This window comes from Pristis pectinata, chromosome 2, assembly GCF_009764475.1.
Source record: "Pristis pectinata isolate sPriPec2 chromosome 2, sPriPec2.1.pri, whole genome shotgun sequence".
NCBI lineage: Eukaryota > Metazoa > Chordata > Chondrichthyes > Rhinopristiformes > Pristidae > Pristis > Pristis pectinata.
In genome coordinates, this window is record NC_067406.1 from 789,105 (window position 1) to 809,489 (window position 20,385).

A 20,385-nucleotide genomic window follows, 5' to 3' on the forward strand; every position below is an offset into this window, starting at 1 on the left:
AACGCCTTCTTCACCACTCTATCTGCGACGCCACTTTCAGGACATCATGTAACTTTTCCTCCTAGATTCCTTTGTTCTACAACACTCCTCAGGGCCCTACTGATCACATGAAAGCCCTACCCTCGTCTGTCTTCACAAAATGCAACACATCGTACTTATGCAAATTAAACTGTCTGCCATTCTTTGGCCCACTTACCCAGCTAATCAAGATTCCTCTAAATCCCGTTAACCATGTTCACTGTCAACAACACCACCTATTTCTGTGTCATCTGCAAGTTTACCAAACACGCCTCGTACATACTCACCCTAATCATTGATATAGATGACAAATAGCAATGGGCCGAGCACCGACTCCTGAGGCACACCACTAGTCACAGGCCTCCAGTCTGAGGAGCAATCTTCCATCACCCTCTGTTTCCTACCATTAAGCCAATTCTGTATCCAATTAGCCAGTTCTCCCTGGATCACATGCTACCAAACTTTCCATAGCAGCCTACCATGTGGAACCTTTTCAAAGGTCTTACTGAAGTCCATATAAACCACAGCTACCACCCTGCTCTTACTGATCTTCTTGGTTACTTCTTCAAAACAACTCAAATTCATGTGACATGATCTCCCGTGCTTACTATCCCTAATCAACCTTTCTTTCCAAGTGCTTGTATCCCTTATCCTTCAGAATCCCCTCTGGTAACCAACCTATCACAGACGTTAGGCTTGTTGGTCTATAGTTTCAAGGTTTTTCTTTGCAGCCCTTCTTCAATAAAGGCACAACATTAGCCACCCTCCAGTCTCCTGGCACTTCACCCATTGCTAATGATGATGCATATATCTCAGCCAGGGCTCCTGCCATTTCTTCTCTAGCTTCCCACAGTGGTCTTGGATATACCTATCAGGCCCTGGAGATTTATCTACCTTCATATGCTTTAAGACATCCAATACCTCCTCTGCTGTAAAGCAGTCCATCCCCATTAACTCTCTCAAAGTCCAAAGTCTTCAAATCCTTCTCCACAGTAAAAACAAAGGAGAAATCTTCAATATCCTTCATTAACCAAGGTTCCGTAGACTTCCCATCATTGCTCCTTACCCTTACAGGGACATGCTGACTCTGATCTCTTACACCATGAAGCAGCAAAATCAGGTCAGCTTTCCGGCACATGTTGGCAGATGACACGTAACATTCATCCTACAGTTACCAGCAACCATCTCCAACAGGACACTGTCTGACCAGCACCCTTTCCGCCATCAATATCATGGGGGTCACTGCTAACATGAAACCCACTGGGCCAGCCACATAACCTTCAAGAGGAGATCAGAGGCTGGGGATCCTGGGCAAGGGACTCGCCTCCTGACAGGGCTGTGGAACCTCTCCATTCCGCACCATCCAGCACACGGAGTGGTACACCACCCACACGTGACACCTCCGTTATTTCTGCCACTGCAGTTACACACCCAGGCTCCCCGACAGCACCTCCCAAACCCACCGAGGGAGAGGGCAGTAAATGCAGGGGAACACCACCACCTGCAGCTTCCCTTGGCTGGTCCTGTGAGTCCTGGAACTCCCTCTCACCAGCACTGTGGAGACACCTTCAGCAGAAGGGTGGAGAGGACTGAGGTAGGAAGGAGATCCTTCCTGAACATGCTGGGCTGGGTCAGGTTCTGCCATTTCAGAGCCAATAATGTGGCCCTAACACCCGATAACCCCCTTCCCACCACACTCCCATCTTGTTTATCCCAGAGGTGCTGCTGCTCCCTATTCCCAACAGCTGGTTAATCCATCTCCAGGGAACAGATGTGGAATCCAGAAAGGCCCAGCAGCCCACCCCTGCACCAAGAGGCAGGAAGTGCCTACCTCGCTTGGGCACCTTGGAAGCAGACGGTTCCTGGGGAGTGTCAGGGGAAGTGGTGTCGTCTTCCACAACCTGGATCTGAGGTGGGAGAAAGGGAGTCATCACACACAGACAGCCTGTTCCAGGACAATGCAGGGGTAGTCACACCCCCAACCCACACCCCCCCAACAATTCGGGCTCCCCCCATCACAGCCACCCCCAATCCCTCCCCCCACACCCCCTCTACAGGCTCCCACCCTCTTCCCCTACCAGTAACCACCCTTCCCCCTGCTCCAATACCCCCACGTGCCCACGAGAGCCCAAAGTGAAGCTGGTACCTGCGATGGGCCCTCCCCCCAACTCCAACACCCCCACGTGCCCAGAAGAGCCCAGAGTGGTACCTGTGATGGGCCCTCTCCCCCCCAACACCCCCACGTGCCCACGAGATCCCAGAGTGAAGCTGGTACCTGCAACGGGCCCTCCCCCCCACTCCAACACCCCCACGTGCCCACGAGAGCCCAGAGTGAAGCTGGTACCTGTGACTGGCGCACGAAGATGCCTCGGTTGTCCTCACAGGTGAAGTAGCGCTTGCCTTGCACCGTGCCATCGTTCTTGCCCTTGGCATCATCCAGGATCACTCCGACCCACTTCCCGGAGGCAAACATGGTGGCACCAACGTAAGCCACGGTGCCTCGGTGCCCCTTCCCGATCACCTCCACACGGGATCCCACCTTCAGTGGCTTCGTGCCAGCCGCTTCACCACTCATCCTGCCGCTGCTCGTGAGTGAAGTCTGCAAACCAACCGCAGGTCGTAACAGTGCGGGCAGAGGCCAGGGAAGCAAACGCAACACACACAGGACCAGCTCAGATAGGCAACTGGGTCAGCACAGCTGAGCTGGGCCGAAGGGCCTGTTTCCGTCAGTTACCAGGAGGAGGAGCAGACAGAGGCCAGGCCCCGTCACCTGCTCTCTCTCTGGACTGATCCAATCCACCCAACAGAGAGTAAATGGCAGGGACCTCAGGAGCACTGTGTACACAGGGACCTTGGGGTGCAAGTCCACAGCTCACTGAAAGTGGCTGCACAGTGGAAATGGACTGAACAATCTGCTGCAGGAACTCAGCGGGTCAGGCAGCCTCTGTGGGGTCGAGAGCCTGCATCAGCTCTGGAGGAGTGAAGACTGAGGCAGAATCTCCACCCACAGATGCTGCCCGACCCGCTGAGTTCCTGCAGCAGATTGTGTGTTGCTGTGGGAAGGATGTGGCAGCAATAGAGAGAGGACAGAAGAGACTCGCCAGGACATTACCTGGATGGAGGCCGTGGTTATAAGGAGATTGGACAGGCAGGGTTTGCTCTGAGAGAACTGTTTATCACACAGAGGGTGGTGTGTACATGGAATGAGCTGCCAGAGGAGGTGGGAGAAGCAGACACAACAGTGTTTAAAAGGCACAGACAGGAAAGCTTAGAGGGACACAGGCCAAATGCGGGTAACTGGGATTCACATCGACAGTCAGCACGGACAAGAGGAGCCGAAGGGCTGGACATTTCACTGATCCTAAATCCACTTTCCCATAGCCTCCCGCGTGGTTTAAATGCCAGTCAGTCTCCATCGCGAATACGTTGAGTGACTCTGCCTCACGGCTCTCTGAGGGAATTCCAGCATCCAGAGAAGATGTCTGAAATGGTGATCCCTAATTCTGAAACAATCCCTCGTTCCTGTCCCTCCACAAGGTGAAAAGTTCCCTCAGCATTCAAACTGACAATCACCTCAGAATCTTAACTGTTTCAAAAAGATCACCTCTCATTCATCTTAACTCCAGTGGAGGGCCAAACTACTCAACACCTCTCCATCCCAGTAATCAACTCCGTGAACCTACTCTGCATGGCCTCCAGTGTAATCCACCCTTCCCTACAGAGATCAAAACTGTCCCTGGCACTCCAGGTGGGTTCTCAGCAGTGCCTTTACAGTTGCAACAAAGCTTCCCTACCTGTACACTCCATGTCCTGATATGTCCTGTTCAAAAAGCAAGACAAATACAGTCTAGCTGATGACTGCCCAGTCTCCCGCCCAAGCATCAGCAAAGAGCTGGAAGGTTGACAGCGTTACTCACCGAAGCCCAGTCTGGGTCTAACCAGGACCGCTCAGCTCCAGACCCCATCACAGCCTAGGTCCATGTACAGACTGAACTACAGGGCTGAGGTGAGAGTGACCGCTCTCGATACCAAGGCAGCATGTGACTGAGTGTGACATCGAGGAGCCCTGGTGAATTTGGTCAATGGGCATCGAAGGGGACAGAATCCAGTGGTTGTTGGATGTCAGTCATTCCAGCCCCAGGACACCTCTGCAGCAGCTCCTCAGTTGCTTCATCAGTGACCTTCCTTTCATCAGAGGCTCAGAGGTGGGAATGGTCACTGATGATTGTACAGTAATCAAATCCATTCACAGCTCCTGGTGAACCTCTTCTGCACCCTCTCCAAAGCCTTAACATCCTTCCGATAACAGGGCGACCAGAACTGAATGCAATACTCCAGATGCAGTCTAACCAGAGTTTTATAAAGCTGCCAGCATAACTTCCTGACTCTTGAACTCAATGCATTGACTGATAAAGGCAAGCATGCCATACGCCTTCTTTACCAAAACCTGGACAGCACTCAGGAACGTGCTGATGAAAGGCAAATAACATTTGGGCCATCATTGAGACAAACCATGCAATGGGAAAGAATTTTAAAGGGGGAAGTGAGAGAATGTTTTCACCCAGAGGGCTGTTGGAATGTGAAAGGCAGGACTGAGGGAACTGTAGAGGGAGGTACTCTCAGAGATTATCATTCCCAGCCTGAGCTACACTCCCTACTTACACACCTGGAGAATGGGTTTTAAATCGCCATGGTGACAGACGTGCCTGATTCTGTGTGGTACAACTCTCTGAAACAGGCCCTTCGGCCCATCACGTCCATACCGACACTGCACTTATCTATAGTGACCCCATTTACCTACATCTGGGCCGTAGCCTTCTCTGCCTCCCTGCTTCAACTGGTTGATGAGATGCTTCTTAAACGCTGTGAGGGGCGTGTGGCATTCTTAACCTCAACAAGTGGTGCAATGCGGAAGAACAGCTCAATGTAGGGTGTGTGCAGTAAATGATCAGGCCCTGGGGGCAGCCGATGCACAGTGTGTACTTGTACCCCAACTGCTTCAATTGCTGAGGGGAGCAGCACCCATAGGTCGTACGGAATGAGGCCCAGAAGACGGTGCAGGGAGGTTATGGTGCAACCTCACAATCTGCTGGTCAGGCCACAGCTGGAGCACTGTGGACAGTTCTGGTTGCTACACTGCAGGAAGGAGCTGGTTGCACTGCAGAGGGTGCACTGTTCCAGATTCCAACCACTCCCTATATGAACAAACTTCCACACTTCCTCCCACTCATGAATGATAAAGAAATAGAGGGCTATGTGGAAGGGAAGGGTTGGATAGATTTTAGAGCAACATTGTGGGCTGAAGGGCCTGTACTGTGCTGTAGTGTTCTATGTTCAATTATACCAAGCCCTCTTGTCTTAGACACCCCCAGCGTGGAAAAATGATTCACCTACCCCTGCCCTCAGAACTTGACCTCTTCCTTTCAGGACCCTGCACCCTCAGCAGTGCAACCAGCTCCTTCCTGCAGTGTAGCAACCAGAACTGTCCACAGTGCTCCAGCTGTGGCCTGACCAGCAGATTGTGAGGTTGCACCATAACCTCCCTGTGCTGTCTTCTGGGCCTCATTCCATACGGCCTACTGGTGCTGCTCCCTGCAGCAATCAAAGCAGTTGGGGTACAAGTACACACTCTGTGCATCAGCTGCCCCCAGGGCCCGACCATTTACTGCACACACCCTACACTGAGCTGTTCTTCCGCATTGCACCACTTGTTGAGGTTAAATCCCAAAAGCTACTGCTCTGCCCAACTTTACCATTGATTGTTTCATAACTCCAAGGTACAGTACCGGTGGGGATGGGTCTGTCGCTGTATAACACAGGGGTACAGTACCAGTGGGGACGGAACTGTCACTGTATAACACCGGGGTACAGCACCAGTGGGGGCGGGTCTGTCACTGCATAACACCGGGGTACAGTACCAGTGGGGGCGAGTCTGTCACTGCATAACACCGGGGTACAGTACCGGCGGGGACGGGTCTGTCACTGTATGACACCGGGGTATGGTACCGGTGGGGACGAGTCTATCATTGTATAATGCTGGGTACTGTCCTGCTCAGTGCTCCCGCACAGCTCCCTGTGAGCATTGCTCGCTCTCCTCTCTAAGTCCAGTCCTGTCCTGACACAGCGGCTGATACCAGTGGATGGCTGGTCTCGTGCCTCACACGCTCAATACAAAGCACTGTGTGGCTGCAGCTAGGACAGCCATTGATTCTGCTGACTCACTCTGCCTGGGGCCTGATGCTATCGCTGTCTGTTCACAGCCCTACCACTGGTTGAGAGCTTCACAATAAGCCCTGCTCACACACTCCCTGCAGCACCAACTCCCCTCACATCCCTGCTACAGTCTCAGTCCCATCGCACACTGCCCTTGGGACGGCGGTGCTGAGGACGAGGCCATCGCCCACGCCCCTGTGGACTCCATGTGTGTAAAGGAGGTCTGGAGAAGGACACGAGGTCCTTGTCGACCGTAACATACAGCTCTCTGATCTACAGGCTGTTCCAGGGACAGAGACATCAAATGCCGGGGTGGGGGGGTGGGGAATGATGCTGATGGGGGGTACATGGTGTCAAGGGGGGAATGGCACGGGGGGGGGGGTACGGTGCCGGAGATGGGGGCAACATGGTGCTGCTGAAATCACTGCAGTCATTGTGCTGATAAAGCCATGTTCACATCAATGTGTGATTCCACCATTGTGGGAAATAGGAGAGGTTCCCAATAGTTGTGGCTCCAGTCAGTGTCCATCCCAGTGATCCATCACAGCAGCAAAGCCTGTAACCTCGTGGTCTGACATACTCCTCACTCCAGCACCAGCCTCAGGCCAGGGGATCAACCCTGCTTCAACCACGACCAGGCCATGCTGGGAGCAGCACCAGGCAATGACAGGGAGCCAGCCCTGTGAAGCTGCAGTACACAGCAACATAAATGCTAAACAACTGAGAATGGCATTCAACAGAGCCAAGCGAGCTGGCAACCAAAGCTCTGCAGTCCAACCACATCCACTCATGGACAATTCAGCAGCCAATAGGAGGAACCTCCCTGCCCCCAGTGTGTGGGCACTGCAGACATGGCTGAGGATCCACACTGTGTTCAGCCAGTCTTCCAAACTACCCCCAAATCCTTGCATCAGTACTTCAAACATCCAGCCACAAGAATGGCAAACCTCCCCTTGTGTCACCTCAGTAAGTCAGCAACTGAATCACCTCTCATTTTGTTCCATTGTTTAAGAAAGGCTCAAAGAGTAAACCAGGTAATTACAGGCCAGTGAGCCTGACATCAGTAGTGGGTAAATTATTGGAAGGTGTTGTGAGAGATAGGACATATAAGTATTTGGACAGCCAAGGGTTGATTAAGGATAGTCAGCATGGCTTTGTGCGTTGTAGATCGTGTTTAACGAATCTTGTGGAGTTTTTTGAGGAGGTTACCAAGAAAATAGATGAAGGTAAGGCTGTGGATGTTGTCTACATGGACTTTAGTAAGGCCTTTGACAAGGTCCCACATGGGAGATTAGTTCAGAAGATTCAGTCAATGGGTATCCATGGAAAGGTGGTAAACTGGATTCGAAATTGGCTGAGTGGGAGAAAACAGAGAGTGGTTGTGGATGGTTGTTTCTCAGATTGGAGGCCTGTGACTAGTGGTGTGCCTCAGGGATCTGTGTTGGGGCCATTGTTGTTTGTTGTATATATCAACGATCTAGACGATAATGTGGTAAATTGGATTAGTAAGTTTGCAGATGACACTAAGATTGGAGGTGTAGTGGACAGTGAGGAAGGCTTTCAAAGCTTGCAGAGAGATCGGGACCAAATGGAAAAATGGTCCAGAAAATGGCAGATGGGATTTAATGCAGACAAGTGTGAGGTGTTGCATTTTGGAAGGACAAATCAAGGGAGGACATACACAGTAAATGGTAGGGCACTGAGGAGTGCGGAGGAACAAAGGGATCTGGGAGTTCAGATACATAATTCCCTGAAAGTAGAGTCACAGGTAGACAGGGTTGTAAAGAAGGCTTTTGGCATCCTGGCATTTATAAATCAAAGTATTGAGTATAGGAGTTGGAATGTTTTGGTGAGGTTGTATGTGTCATTGGTGAGACCAAATTTGGAATACTGTGTGCAGGTCTCGTCGCCAAACTACAGGAAGGATGTCAGTAAGATTGAAAGAGTGCAGAGGAGATTTACTAGAATGTTGCCGGGTCTTCAGGAGTTGAGTTACAGGGAAAGATTGAGCATGTTAGGACTTTATTCCTTGGAGCGGAGAAGAATGAGGGGAGATATGATAGAGGTTTACAAAATGATGAGGGGCATAGACAGGGTTAATGCAAGTAGGCTCTTTCCAACTAGATTAGGAGAGATAAGTATGAGAGGACATGGCTTTAGAGTGAAAGGGGAAAGGTTTAGGGGGAACATTAGAGGGAACTTCTTCACTCAAAGAGTGGTGGGAGTGTGGAATGGGCTGCCATCTGATGTGGTCAATGCAGGCTCGCTCTTAACTTTTAAGAGTAAATTGGATAGATACATGGACAAGAAAGGTCTGGAGGGGTATGGGCTTGGGGCAGGTAAATGGGACTAGCAGAATAATGTTTTGGCACAGACTAGAAGGGCCGAATGGCCTGTTTTCTGTGCTGTAGTTTTCTATGGTTCTATGCCAGTGAAAAGGTCACAGAGTTACAGAGCACAGGCCCTTCTGCCCACCCTGTCTGTGCTGACCATCCAATACCCATCTACCCTAATCCCAGTAACCATGTAGACCCCACAGCCAAGAAAGCTCACCAGCGCCTCGACTTCCTCAGGAGGCTAAAGAAATTCAACATGTCCCCGTTGACCCTCACCAACTTTTACTGATGCACCACAGAAAGTATCCGATACTTGGTACGGCAACTGCTCTGCCCTGGACCGCAAGAAACTGCAGAGAGTTGTGGACACAGCCCAGCGCGTCATGGAAACCAGCCTCCCCTCCATGGACTCTGTCTACGCTTCTCGCTGCCTTGGTGAAGCAGCCAACATAATCAAAGACCCCACCCCGGACATTTCTCTCTTCTCCCCCCTCCCATCAGGTAGAAGATACAAAAGCCTGAAAGCACATACCACCAGGCTCTATCCCGCTGTGATAAGACTATTGAACTGGCCCCTAATACAATGAGGTGGACTCTTGACCTCACATCTACCTCATTATGACCTTGCACCTTACTGTCTGCCTGCACTGCACTTTCTCTGTAACTGTGACACTTTATTCTGTATTCTGTTATTGTTTTCCCCTGTACTGCCTCAATGCATTGTGTAACGAATTGACCTGTACGATCAGTGTGCAAGACAAGTTTTTCACTGTACCTCGGTACATGTGACAATAATAAACCAATTTACCAACGTTACCATTTACCAGCACTTGGTCCATAGCATTCTGCTTTGTCCAGATAATTCTTGTGTGAGTAGCTGCTTCCCCCTTCTAACCAGGCAGTGTTGCATATTCCATAACCTCCTGATCTAACCCAAGTCCGATGCCTGCTGGTTTTAGGTACCTCAGCTATGGGAAGGTTTGCCCCAGATAATTCTGAACTCCTCTGTCAGGATCCCCTCAGCCTCACCTGCTCCAAGGAAAACAGACCCAGCCCATCTATTCTATCCTGATACCTGAGCTGCTCCATTCAACATCCTGGTGAATCCCCTCTGTACCCTCTCCAGTGCAGTCACATCCTTTCTGCAGTGTGCAACCAGACCTGTACACAACATGCCAGCTGTGGCCTAACCAACAGTCCACAAAGTTGTGAAAAATCAAAAAAACTGCTGGTGCTGGAAATCAAAGTAAAGACAGAGAGTACTGGAAACACTCAGCAGGTCAGGCAGCGTCTGTGGGAGGGGAAGCAGAGATGACGTTTCAGGTCAGAGACCCTTCAGCAGAACTGGGAAGGAGACAGAAGAAGCTACAGGGAGGGGGTATCTCTAGTGGGGTAAACCTGAGGTGACCTGGGAGAAGCTAGGGTAGGGGATTGGGTCAGTGAATGGGAGCAGTTAGAGAGTGAGAGCATCAATAAAAGGCAGCAGGAGTTGTGAGCTGCAGAGCAGGAATACACACAGCAGGGCGTGTCCTCCACTCTCAGAGGAAAGAAAAGAGGTATAAAGTTGTACCATAATCTTCCTGCTCTTACACTCTTATGCCCCAGCTAATAAAAGCATTTAAAGCTTTATTTCTACAGCACGGTACCAGGCCCTTCCGGCCCAACGAGCCCACGCCACCCAGTTACACCCATGTAAAGTGTGTCCAGGATGGATTCCTGTCACAGTATGTTGACAGGCCGACTAGAGGGAATGCCATATTAGATCGAGTATTGGGTAATGAACCGAGTCAGGTGAGCACTTGGGGGACAGTGACCACTGCTCCCTAACCTTTAGCATTGTCACGGACAAGGATAGGAGCAAAGAGGACAGGAAAATATTTAATTGGGGAAGGGCAATTTATGAGGCTATAAGGCTAGAACTTGCGAGTGTAAATTGGGATGACATTTTAAGGGAAATGTACAATGGAGATGTGGTTGTTGTTCAGGGATCTCTTTCAGGATGTTAGGGATAAATTTGTCCGGGTGAGGCAGAGGAGGAATGGCAGGGTGAAGGAACTATGGGTGACAAGAGCGGTGGAACAACTAGTTAGGAGGAAGAAGGCAGCAAACATAAGGTGTAGGCAGCAAGGATCAGTGAACATCACCAACAGCCTGTCCTGGTCAAATCACATCAATGCCATGGCCAAGAAAGCTCACCAGTGCCTCTACTTCCTCAGGAGGCTAAAGAAATAAAGGTTTGTCCCCTTTGACTCTCTCTAACTTTTACCGATGCACCATAGAAAGCATCCTATCTGGATGTATCACGGCTTGGTACAGCAACTGCTCTGCCTAGGATTGCAAGAAGCTGCAGAAAGTTGTGGACACAGCCCAGCGCATCACGGACACCAGCCTCCCCTCCTTGGACTCTGCCTTTACCTCTCGCTGTCTTGGTGAAGCAGCCAGCATAATCAAAGACCCCACCCACCTGGGACATTCTCTCTTTTCTCCTCTTCCATCGGGTAGAAGATACAGGAGCCTGAGGGCACGTACCACCAGACAAGGAAAGCTTCTACCCCACTGTGATAAGACTATTGAACGGTTCCCTTATACAATGAGATGGACTACGACCCCACGATCTACCTTCTTGTGACCTTGCACCTTTTTGCACTGCACCTTCTCTGTAGCTGTGACACTTTACTCTGTACTGTTACTGTTTTTACCTGTACTACATCCATGCACTCTGTACTAACTCAATGTAACTGCACTGTGTAATGAATTGACCTGTACGATCGGTTTGTAAGACAAGCTTTTCACTGTACCTTGGTACAAGTGACAATAATAAACCAATACCAATACCGAAGGGACATGAAAAGACCTTGGCGAGTAGGGTTAAGGAAAATCCCAAGGCTTTTTTCACTTATGTGAAGAGCAGAAGGATGAGAGTGAATGAAGGTAGGTCCGATTAGAGACAAAGGTGGGAGGATGTGCCTGGAAGCTGTGGAAGTGAGTGAGGTTCTCAATGAATATTTCTCTTCAGTATTCACCAAGGAGAGGGGCCTTGATGATGCTGAGGACAGTGTTGGTAAGGGTAATGTTCTAGAGTATGTTGATATCAAGAGAGAGAATATCAACATACTAAAACGTTAACCTTACCAACACTGGGGCCTGACAGAATATTCCCCAGGCTGCTCCGCGAGGTGAGGGAGGAGATTGCTGATCTTTGAGTCATTGTTGTCCACGGGAATGGTACCGGAGGATTGGAGAGTGGCAAATGTTGTCCCCTTATTCAAAAAAGCTAGTCCAGGGAATTACAGACCAGTGAGCCTTACATCCTTGTGGAAAGCTGTTGGAAAAGATTCTTAGAGATAAGATCTATGGCACTTAGAGAATCATGGTCTGATCGGGGACAGCCAGCATGGCTTTGTGAAGGGCAGATCATGTCTCACAAGCCTGACAGGGTTCTCTGAGGAGATGACCAGGCAGATTGATGAGGGTAGTGCAGTAGGTGTGGTCTACATGGATTTTAGTAAGGCATTTGACAAGGTTCCACATGGTAGGCTTCTTCAGAAGGTCAGAGGCCAAGGGATCCAGGGAGCTTGGCCGTGTGGATTCAGAATTGGCTTGCCTGTAGAAAGCATAAGATTGTGGTGGAGGGAGTGCATTCAGACTGGAGGGCTGTGACTAGTGGTGTCCCACAAGGGTCAGTTCTGGGACCTCTTCATGATTTTTATTAATGACTTAGATGAGGGGGTAGAAGGGTGGGTTGGCAAGTTTGTCGAAGATTGCAGAGGGACATTGATAGGATGCAGAGCTGGGCTGAGAAGTGGCAGATGGAGTTCAATCCAGAGAACTGTGAGGTGGTACACTTTGGAAGGGCAAACTCCAAGGCAGAATACAAAGTTAATGGCAGGATTCTTGGTACTGTGGAGCAGAGGGATCTGGGGGTCCATATCCACAGATCCCTGAAAGTTGCCTCACAGGTGGATTGGGTAGTTAAGAAAGCTTATGGGATGTTTATGGGATGGGATTCCGAAAGATGTACAGGTTAGGAAGTTGTGGGCATGCTACATTGGCGCTGGAAGCGTGGCGACACTTGTGGGCTGCCCCACAAATCACTATGCAAAAAGATGTATTTCACTGTGTTTCGATGTACATGTGACTAATAAGGAAATCTTATAATCTTATGTTAGCATTCATAAGTCGTGGGATCGCATTTAGGAGCCGCAAGGTAATGATGCAGCTCTACAAAACTCTGGTTAGACCACACTTGGGAGTACTGTGTCCAGTTCTGGTCACCTCATTATAGGAAGGATGTGGAAGTGTTGGAAAGGGTGAAGAGGAGATTTACCAGGATGCTGCCTAGTTTGGAGAGTGTGCATTATGAGGAGAGACTAAAGGAGCTAGGGTTTTACTCTTTGGAGAGGAGGAGGATGAGGGGAGACATGATAGAGGCATACAAAATATTAAGAGGAATACAGTAGATAGAGTAGACAGCCAGCACCTCTTTCCCAGGGCACCAATGCTCAGTACAAGAGGGCATGGCTTTAAAGTAATGGGTGGGAGGTTCAAGGGAGATATCAGAGGAAAGTTTTTCACCCAGAGAGTGGTTGGTGCATGGAATGCGCTGCCTGGGGTGGTGGTGGAGGCTGATACGTTGGTCAAGTTCAAGAGATTGTTAGATAAGCATATGGAGGAATTTAAGATAGGGGGATATGGGGGAGGTAGAAGTTAGATAGTCTTAGGAGAGGGTTAAAGGTCGGCACAACATTGTGGGCTGAAGGGCCTGTATTGCGCTGTATTGTTCTATGGTCTACGGTTAACCTACTAATCTGTACGTCTTTGGAATATGGAAGGAAACCAGAGCACCTGGAGGTAACCCAGACACGGGCAGAAGGTACAAACTCCTTACAGACAGCGGCGGGAATTGAACCCCAATCGCTGGCACTGTAATAGTGCTATGCTGACTGCTGCACCACCGTGCCGCTGTATCCTGTAAACCTTCCTCACCACCTCTACGTGTTGCTACTTTGAAGGGGTCCTTGGACTTTGACACCAAGGTATGACTGTTCCTCAATCCTCCATCGGGGCCACCACCCATGGTGGGCGTCCCACCCTTCTCAGTCCTTCCAAAGTTCATCACCTCCTCCTGAAGTAGGACTACATCATTCCAGCTGCCACTGCTCTGCCCAAGTGACCCACTCAGCATTGGCCTGCTGCCTGCAACCATCTTCCCCACTTCCAACACCATCGACTTTCTTGTCATCTGCATACCTCTGACTTCACCGCCAAATTGTTGAAGTATATAACAGACAGTAAAGGTCCCAGTACCAGTTCTGTGATCCCTCACTGACCAGAGGCTTCCAATCCCATAAACAATCACCTGCTACTACCAAGACAACTGTGGATCCAATTGGCCAACTGAGCTTGGATCTCCCAGGTGGGAGCTGGTCAAAGGCCTCAGCGCAGTCCACGTAGACACCAACTGCATCCATACATCTTGTTACCACTTTGGAAGTTTTTATTAATTGTGTCAGACAGGACCTTCCCCTAATAAAACCATGCTGACTAATCCCTGGCCTTCCAAATGTTGTTTAATTCCTAGACTGAATTCAATCACTTCCCTGCCACTGACAGGGAGAAATCCCGTCCCCCGTACATACTGATCACCTGCCACATCTGCTTCCCTCACACAAAGCACACATCGGACAGGGACGATCACACACTAAGAGAGATTCCCGCCAGATTAACGACTACCGTGCCTGGACAAAGTGCTCCCACCCTCTGCCCAATCACACCCAAAGGCTGAGCAACTCCCAGAAACAACCAACCCTCCACACAGAACCCCTCCCAAACAAATGCCCCCACCCCAACACAGAAACCTCGCCAAGGACACCAACACAAAGACCATGCCAAAAGCCAGCAGACATGCAGTGGTAATGAAGCAGCTGCAGGACAGCAGTCACCCTGGGCCTCGACAGGAGCCCTGGACCCAGACGCCTCATCAGTGACCCTCCTTCCATCACAGGGTCCGGGGTGGGAGTGTTACCAATGACTGGACAATGTTCAATTCCATTCACAGCTCGTCAGCACACGAAGCCTCGTAGACATGCAGCAATACCCAGGTAGGTGCTGGTGAGTGACAAACAGCCCTTGTGCCTTGTAACATCGGCACAGGGACAGGCCCTTCGGCCCACCACATCTGTGCTGACCATGATGCCACTTTAAACTAATCCCATCTGCCTGCATGTGATCCACATCCCTCCATTCTCTGCCTGTTCATGGGTCTGTCTAAATGTCTTTTAAACCCTGCTATCATACCTGCCTCCACCACCACCCCTGGCAGCACGTTCCAGGCACCCACCACTCTCTGTGTAAAAAAAACTTGCCTCATAAATCTCCATTAAACTTTCCCCCTCTCTCCTTAAACCTCTGCCCTCTGGTGTTTGACATTTCCACCCTGGGAGAAGACCCTGTCTGTGCCTCTCATCATTTTGTACACTTTGATCAGGTGAAGAATTCTATCACGTTATTGTTGCTGATCCCTAAAGGAACCCCGACCACAAGATTGTTAATCATTCCTTTCCCACTGTGTGTGCGAACCCCGTCTGGGGCATCCTGTCCTCCAGCCAGTTCCTCAACCTATTGGTCTAAAGAACCATCACATACAGAGCCCAGGAATTCTCCCTCCACAGTGTCAGCGCTCATTTGTTTGATCAATGTACGTATGGATTCAAGTCACCCAAGTTTACAGTTGTACCCTTCTTACATCTGTGTCTAATCCCCTATTTAATTCCATCCCCTACATCACCTTTACTGTCTAGGGTTGATCCTCAACCCCAACTCGTGCTTAACTGGAAAACACGATGATGCTGGAGGAACTCAGCAGGCCAGGCAGCATCCGTGGAGAAAAGCAGGCGGACAATGTTTCGGGTCAGGACCCTTCTTCAGGACTGAAGATAGGAAAAGGGGAAGCCCAATATATAGGAGGGAAAAGCAGAGCAGTGATAGGTGGACAGAAGAGGGGAGGCGGGGTGGGCACAGGGTGGTGATAGGTAGATGCAGGTAAGAGACAGTGATGGGCAGGTGTGGGCTACCTGCCCTGTGGTATTTCTGAGCACCACCCATACAGTTTTCAGCTTGAGTTTCCAAGCCAAGCTCACCCTGACCGTTGCATTGAATCCGTCCCTTACCAAAAATATCACCCGCCTCCTTCCCCTTTTTTACCTGTCTGAACAGTACTGAACAGCCCCAGATCTTCATTCCCAGCTTTGATCTATCTGCAGCCCTGTTTCCTTAACAGCAATATCATACCATCTATATTTGCACTGTTAGTTTATCTACCAAACTGCAAATGCATTCATGCCTTTAGGCTCGTCTTTGTAACATTATTCACCCTCTTAGCTGTTATTTGGCCCCATGGCCCCGTGTGCCTCTTGCCCATGTTTCCTCAGCCTTCCAATTTCCCATCTTCATCCCTCTCCCATCTCCCCGCTCAGGTCTCCCTCTCCCCGATCTCCCCGCTCAGGTCTCCCTCTCCCCGCTCAGGTCTCCCTCTCTTCTGCCTGCACCTGATCCATTCCTTGTATGTTCCTGTGTCTACCTAAATGCCCCTTAAACCCCTCTATCGTATCTGCCTCCACCACCACCCCAGGCAGCAATTCCAGGCACCTATCGCTCTCTGTAAAAAAAAACTTGCCCCCACATCTCCTTTAAACTTTCTGCACCTCACCTTAAATGCATAACCTCTAGTACTTGACATTTCTGCTCTGGAGAAAGACTCCGACTGTCTACTCTTATCCATGCCTCTCCTAATTTTATAAATTTTTATCAGGTCTCCCCCCAAGTCTCAGATTCTCCAGAGAAAACAACCCAAGTTTGAGAAAATTGAATCAGTTTCCCTGAAATTCAACAACTGCCGGCAACGGTGGTGGAGGTGGATACGATAGGGTCTTGTAAAAGACTGTTGGATAGGTACATGGAGCTGAGAAAAATAGAGGGCTATGGGTAAGCCTAGTAATGTCTAAGGTAGGGATATGTTTGGCACAGCTTTGTGGGCTGAAGGGCCTGAATTGTGCTGTAGGTTTTCTATGTTTCTAACATTTTGGGAGATCAAATGTAGAGAGACAGTAAATGACAGGACCCTTAACAGTGTTGATGTACAGAGGGATCTTGGGGTCCAAGTCCACAGCTCGCTGAAGGTGGCCGCACAGGTTGATAGGGCGGTACAGAAAGTGTACGACATACTAGTCCTTATTAGTTGAGCTAATGAGTTCAGGAGTCTGGAAGTTACGTCGTAGCTTTATAAAATTCCGGTCCCCTCATTATAGAAAGGGTGTGGGGGCATTGGAGAGGGTGCAGAAGAGGTTCACCAGGATGCTGCCTGGATTAGAGGGCATGAGCTATAAGGAGAGGTTGGACAAATTTGGGTGGTTCTCTCTGGAGCAGCAGAAGCTGAGGGGAGACCTGATGGAGGTTCATAAGTTTATGAGAGGAACTGACAGAGTAGACATAGAACAGTACAGTACAGGACAGGCGCTTCGGCCCACCCATGTTGTGCCAAACTGATTGAACCAATGACTCCTAAATAATCTAATCCCTCTTCCCCGCACATTGACCACATCCCTCCCTTCTCTGCATATTCATATGCCTGTCTAAGAATATCTTAGACTCTCCTATGCCATCTGCCTCTCCCACCACCCCGGCAGCGTATTCCCCCACCACTCTCCTTAAAGCAAAACTTGCCCTGCACATCTCCTTTGTACTTCCCCCTCTCATCTTAAATACCTGCCCTCCTGTACAAGATATTTCAATCCTGGGGAAAAGATACTGGTTGTCTATGCTATCTGTGCCCTGCATAATTTTATAAACTTCCATCAGATCTCCCTTCAGGCTCTACTGCTCCAGAGAAAACAGCCCCAGCTTGTCCAACCTCTCCTCACAGCACATGTCCTCCAAACCAGGCAGTATCTCAGTAAACGTCCTCTGCACCCTCTCCAAAGCCTCTACATCCTTCCTATAATGGGGCGTCCAGAATTGAACACACTACACTAAGTGTGGCCTAACCAGAGTTTTATAGAGCTGTAACATAACTTTCTTTCTCTTGAACTCAATGCCTCAACTAATGTAGGCAAGCATTCCATACCACCCTATCAAGCTGTGTGGCCACCTTAAGGGAGCCATGTACCTGGACCCCAAGATCCATCTGTTCATCAACAGTGTTAAGGATCCTGCCATTAACTGTGTGCTCTCCCTTTATGTTGGATCTCCCTAAGTGCAGCACCTCACACTTGCCCGGATTAAACTCCATCTGCCGCTTCTCCACCCATATCTGCAACTGATCTATATCCTGCTGTATCCTTTGGCAATCTTCGATTCAATCCACACGCCAGCAATCTTTGTGTCGTCTGCAAACTTACTCACTCACCCCACCACATTTTCATTCAAATCATTTTATATATGTATCTGTATATGGCAAACTACAGACGTCCCAGTACAGGTCCCTACTGAACACCATTAGTCACAGACCTCCATCCAGAATAACACCCATCCACCAATGCCCTCTACGGGCAAGCCAATCACCGTGGATCCCATTCATCTTAATTTTCTGGGTGAGCCTAGCATTCAGGACTTTGTCAAATGCCTTACTAAAATCCACATATACAACATCCACAACTCTACCTTCATCACCCCTTTGAAAAACTCAGGTTAGTCAGACATGACCTGCCCCACACAAAGCCATGCTGACTGTCCCTAATTAGACCATGCTTCTCCAAAGGCTCATAAATCCACATTGACAAAAAAATTAACAAAGATCTTGCCCCAGCACTCATCTCTCCCCTCTCTCAATAACCTGGGGTAGATCCCATCAGGGCCTGGGAACAGCCAGTATCTTTTCCCCAGGGTAGAAATGTCTAATACCAGAGGGCATGCATTTAAGGTGAGAGGGGATAAGTTCAAAGGAGATGTGCAGGGCAAGTTTTCTACATAAAGAGTGGAAGGTACCTGGAATGTGCTGCCAGGGCTGGTAGTGGAGACAAGTACCGCAGAGGCGTTTAAGAGACTCTTAGGTGTGGACACTGTCTAGGCAGTAGGGATTAGTTTAGTTAGGCATTTAATTAATTTGGCACAACATCGTGGGCCGAAGGGCCTGTTCCTGTGCTGCACTAATGTGGAACATAGAACAGTACAGACAGCACCCTTCCTATGGTGTGGTGACCAGAACTGCACACAGTGCTCCAGCTGTGGCCTCACCCACGCTCCAGCTCGTATATTCCATGCCACGGCTGCTGAAGACAAGCATCCCACACACCCTCTTCACCACCCCCTCCTCCTGTGCTGCCACTCTCTCTGTTTATCAACACTCCCTACACAAGAAAACAGGAGCAGGAGTAGGCCATGCGGCCCCTCCAGCCTGCCCCGCCATTCAATGTGATCATAGCTGATCTATGCTGGTCTCAACGCCTCTTCTGTGCTAGATCCTCACAGTCTTCAATTCCTCAATCTTTCACATATTTCCCTCTCTCCAGTTAATCACATCTAATGATGTGGTCTGCACCACCCCGCTGCCCTTCTGCAGCAAAACGACTTTTGTCATCCTCCATTTCTCTGACACTTCAGCTAGGGCTAATGAAGATACAAAAGCCCCTTGCCTCCCACACCTCTGTCATGCCCTCCCCGTCAGCCTCCTCTGCTCCAAGGAGAACAAGTCTCAGAGCCGAACCGCTGCATCCCATCAACACCCTGGGAAACCTCTGCGCCCTCTCCAGTGCAGTCACATCCTCCCTACAATCTGGTGACCACAACAGCACACACAACTCCAGTGGCCTAACCAATCTTCATACAGCTGTACTGAGTCACCTTACGTTCCACACCCCAGCTAATGGACAACATACAACAATACAGCACAGTACAAGCCCTTCAGCCCACCATGTTGTGCCGCCCGATATAAACCTACTGCCTGATCAATCCAACCCTTCCCTCCTGCACAGCTCATAACCCTCCATTCTTCTAACATCCATGAGCTTTTAACAAAAAGCATTTTAAATGTTTCTATTGTATCAGCCTTGACAACCACTCTCTGTGTAAAAAATCTTCCTCTGACGTCTCCCCTAAACTTTCCTCCACTCATCTTAAACAGATGTCCTCTGGTATTGGCCATTGCTGCCCTGGGGAAAAGGTGCTGACGGTCCACTCTATCTGTGCTCCATGATCTTATACACCTCTACTGTCACCTCTCATCCTCCGTCACTCCAAAGAGAAAAGCCCTCTTTTTGTGTAATTGGTATAATATCCCAGTCCAATGAGGTTGGTACTGTTTTCCTTGGAGCATATGAGGCTGAGGGGAGGTTTATAAAATCCTGAACGGTCAATCTTTCCCCCCAGGGTAGGGGAGTCCAAAACATAGGTGTACAGAGAAAGGAGAAAGATATAAAAGGGAACAGATGGGCAACTTCTTCACACAGAGGGTGGTGGGTACATGGAACGAGCTGCCAGAGGTGGTGGTGGTGGTGGTACAACTTCTTCACACAGAGGGTGGTGGGTATAGGGAACGAGCTGCCAGAGGAGGTGGTGGAGGCGGGTACAATTATGACATTTCACAAGGTCACAAGACGAGGGAGCAGAAAACCCATTCGGCCCATCAAGTCTGCTCCATGAGCTAAACTAAAAACTAAAAACTATTCCTATCTAGCCCCAATTTCCGGCCTTATCCCCATATATCCTTGACTAATTAGATATCTATCTATCTCCTCCTTAAACGCCTCCAATGATCTGGCCTCCACTGCTGTACGTGGCAAGGAATTCCATAAATTCACTACCCTCTGGCTAAAGAAATTTCTCC

The 20,385-nt window shown here is 49.6% G+C and overlaps 1 protein-coding gene across 1 annotated transcript in view; it reads right to left on the bottom strand.

Moving 5' to 3' along the window:
* The window catches only part of LOC127579782 (dynactin subunit 1-like), a 73,369-nt gene that overhangs the window by 49,059 nt on the left and 3,925 nt on the right, over positions 1 to 20,385 (bottom strand). Inside the window, exons 2-3 of the mRNA XM_052032711.1 lie at positions 2,363 to 2,617; positions 1,850 to 1,925 (exon numbers count right to left, since the gene is read on the bottom strand). Coding sequence (XP_051888671.1) covers positions 1,850 to 1,925; positions 2,363 to 2,617 — 331 coding nt within the window. The remainder of the gene's footprint in view (positions 1 to 1,849; positions 1,926 to 2,362; positions 2,618 to 20,385) is intronic.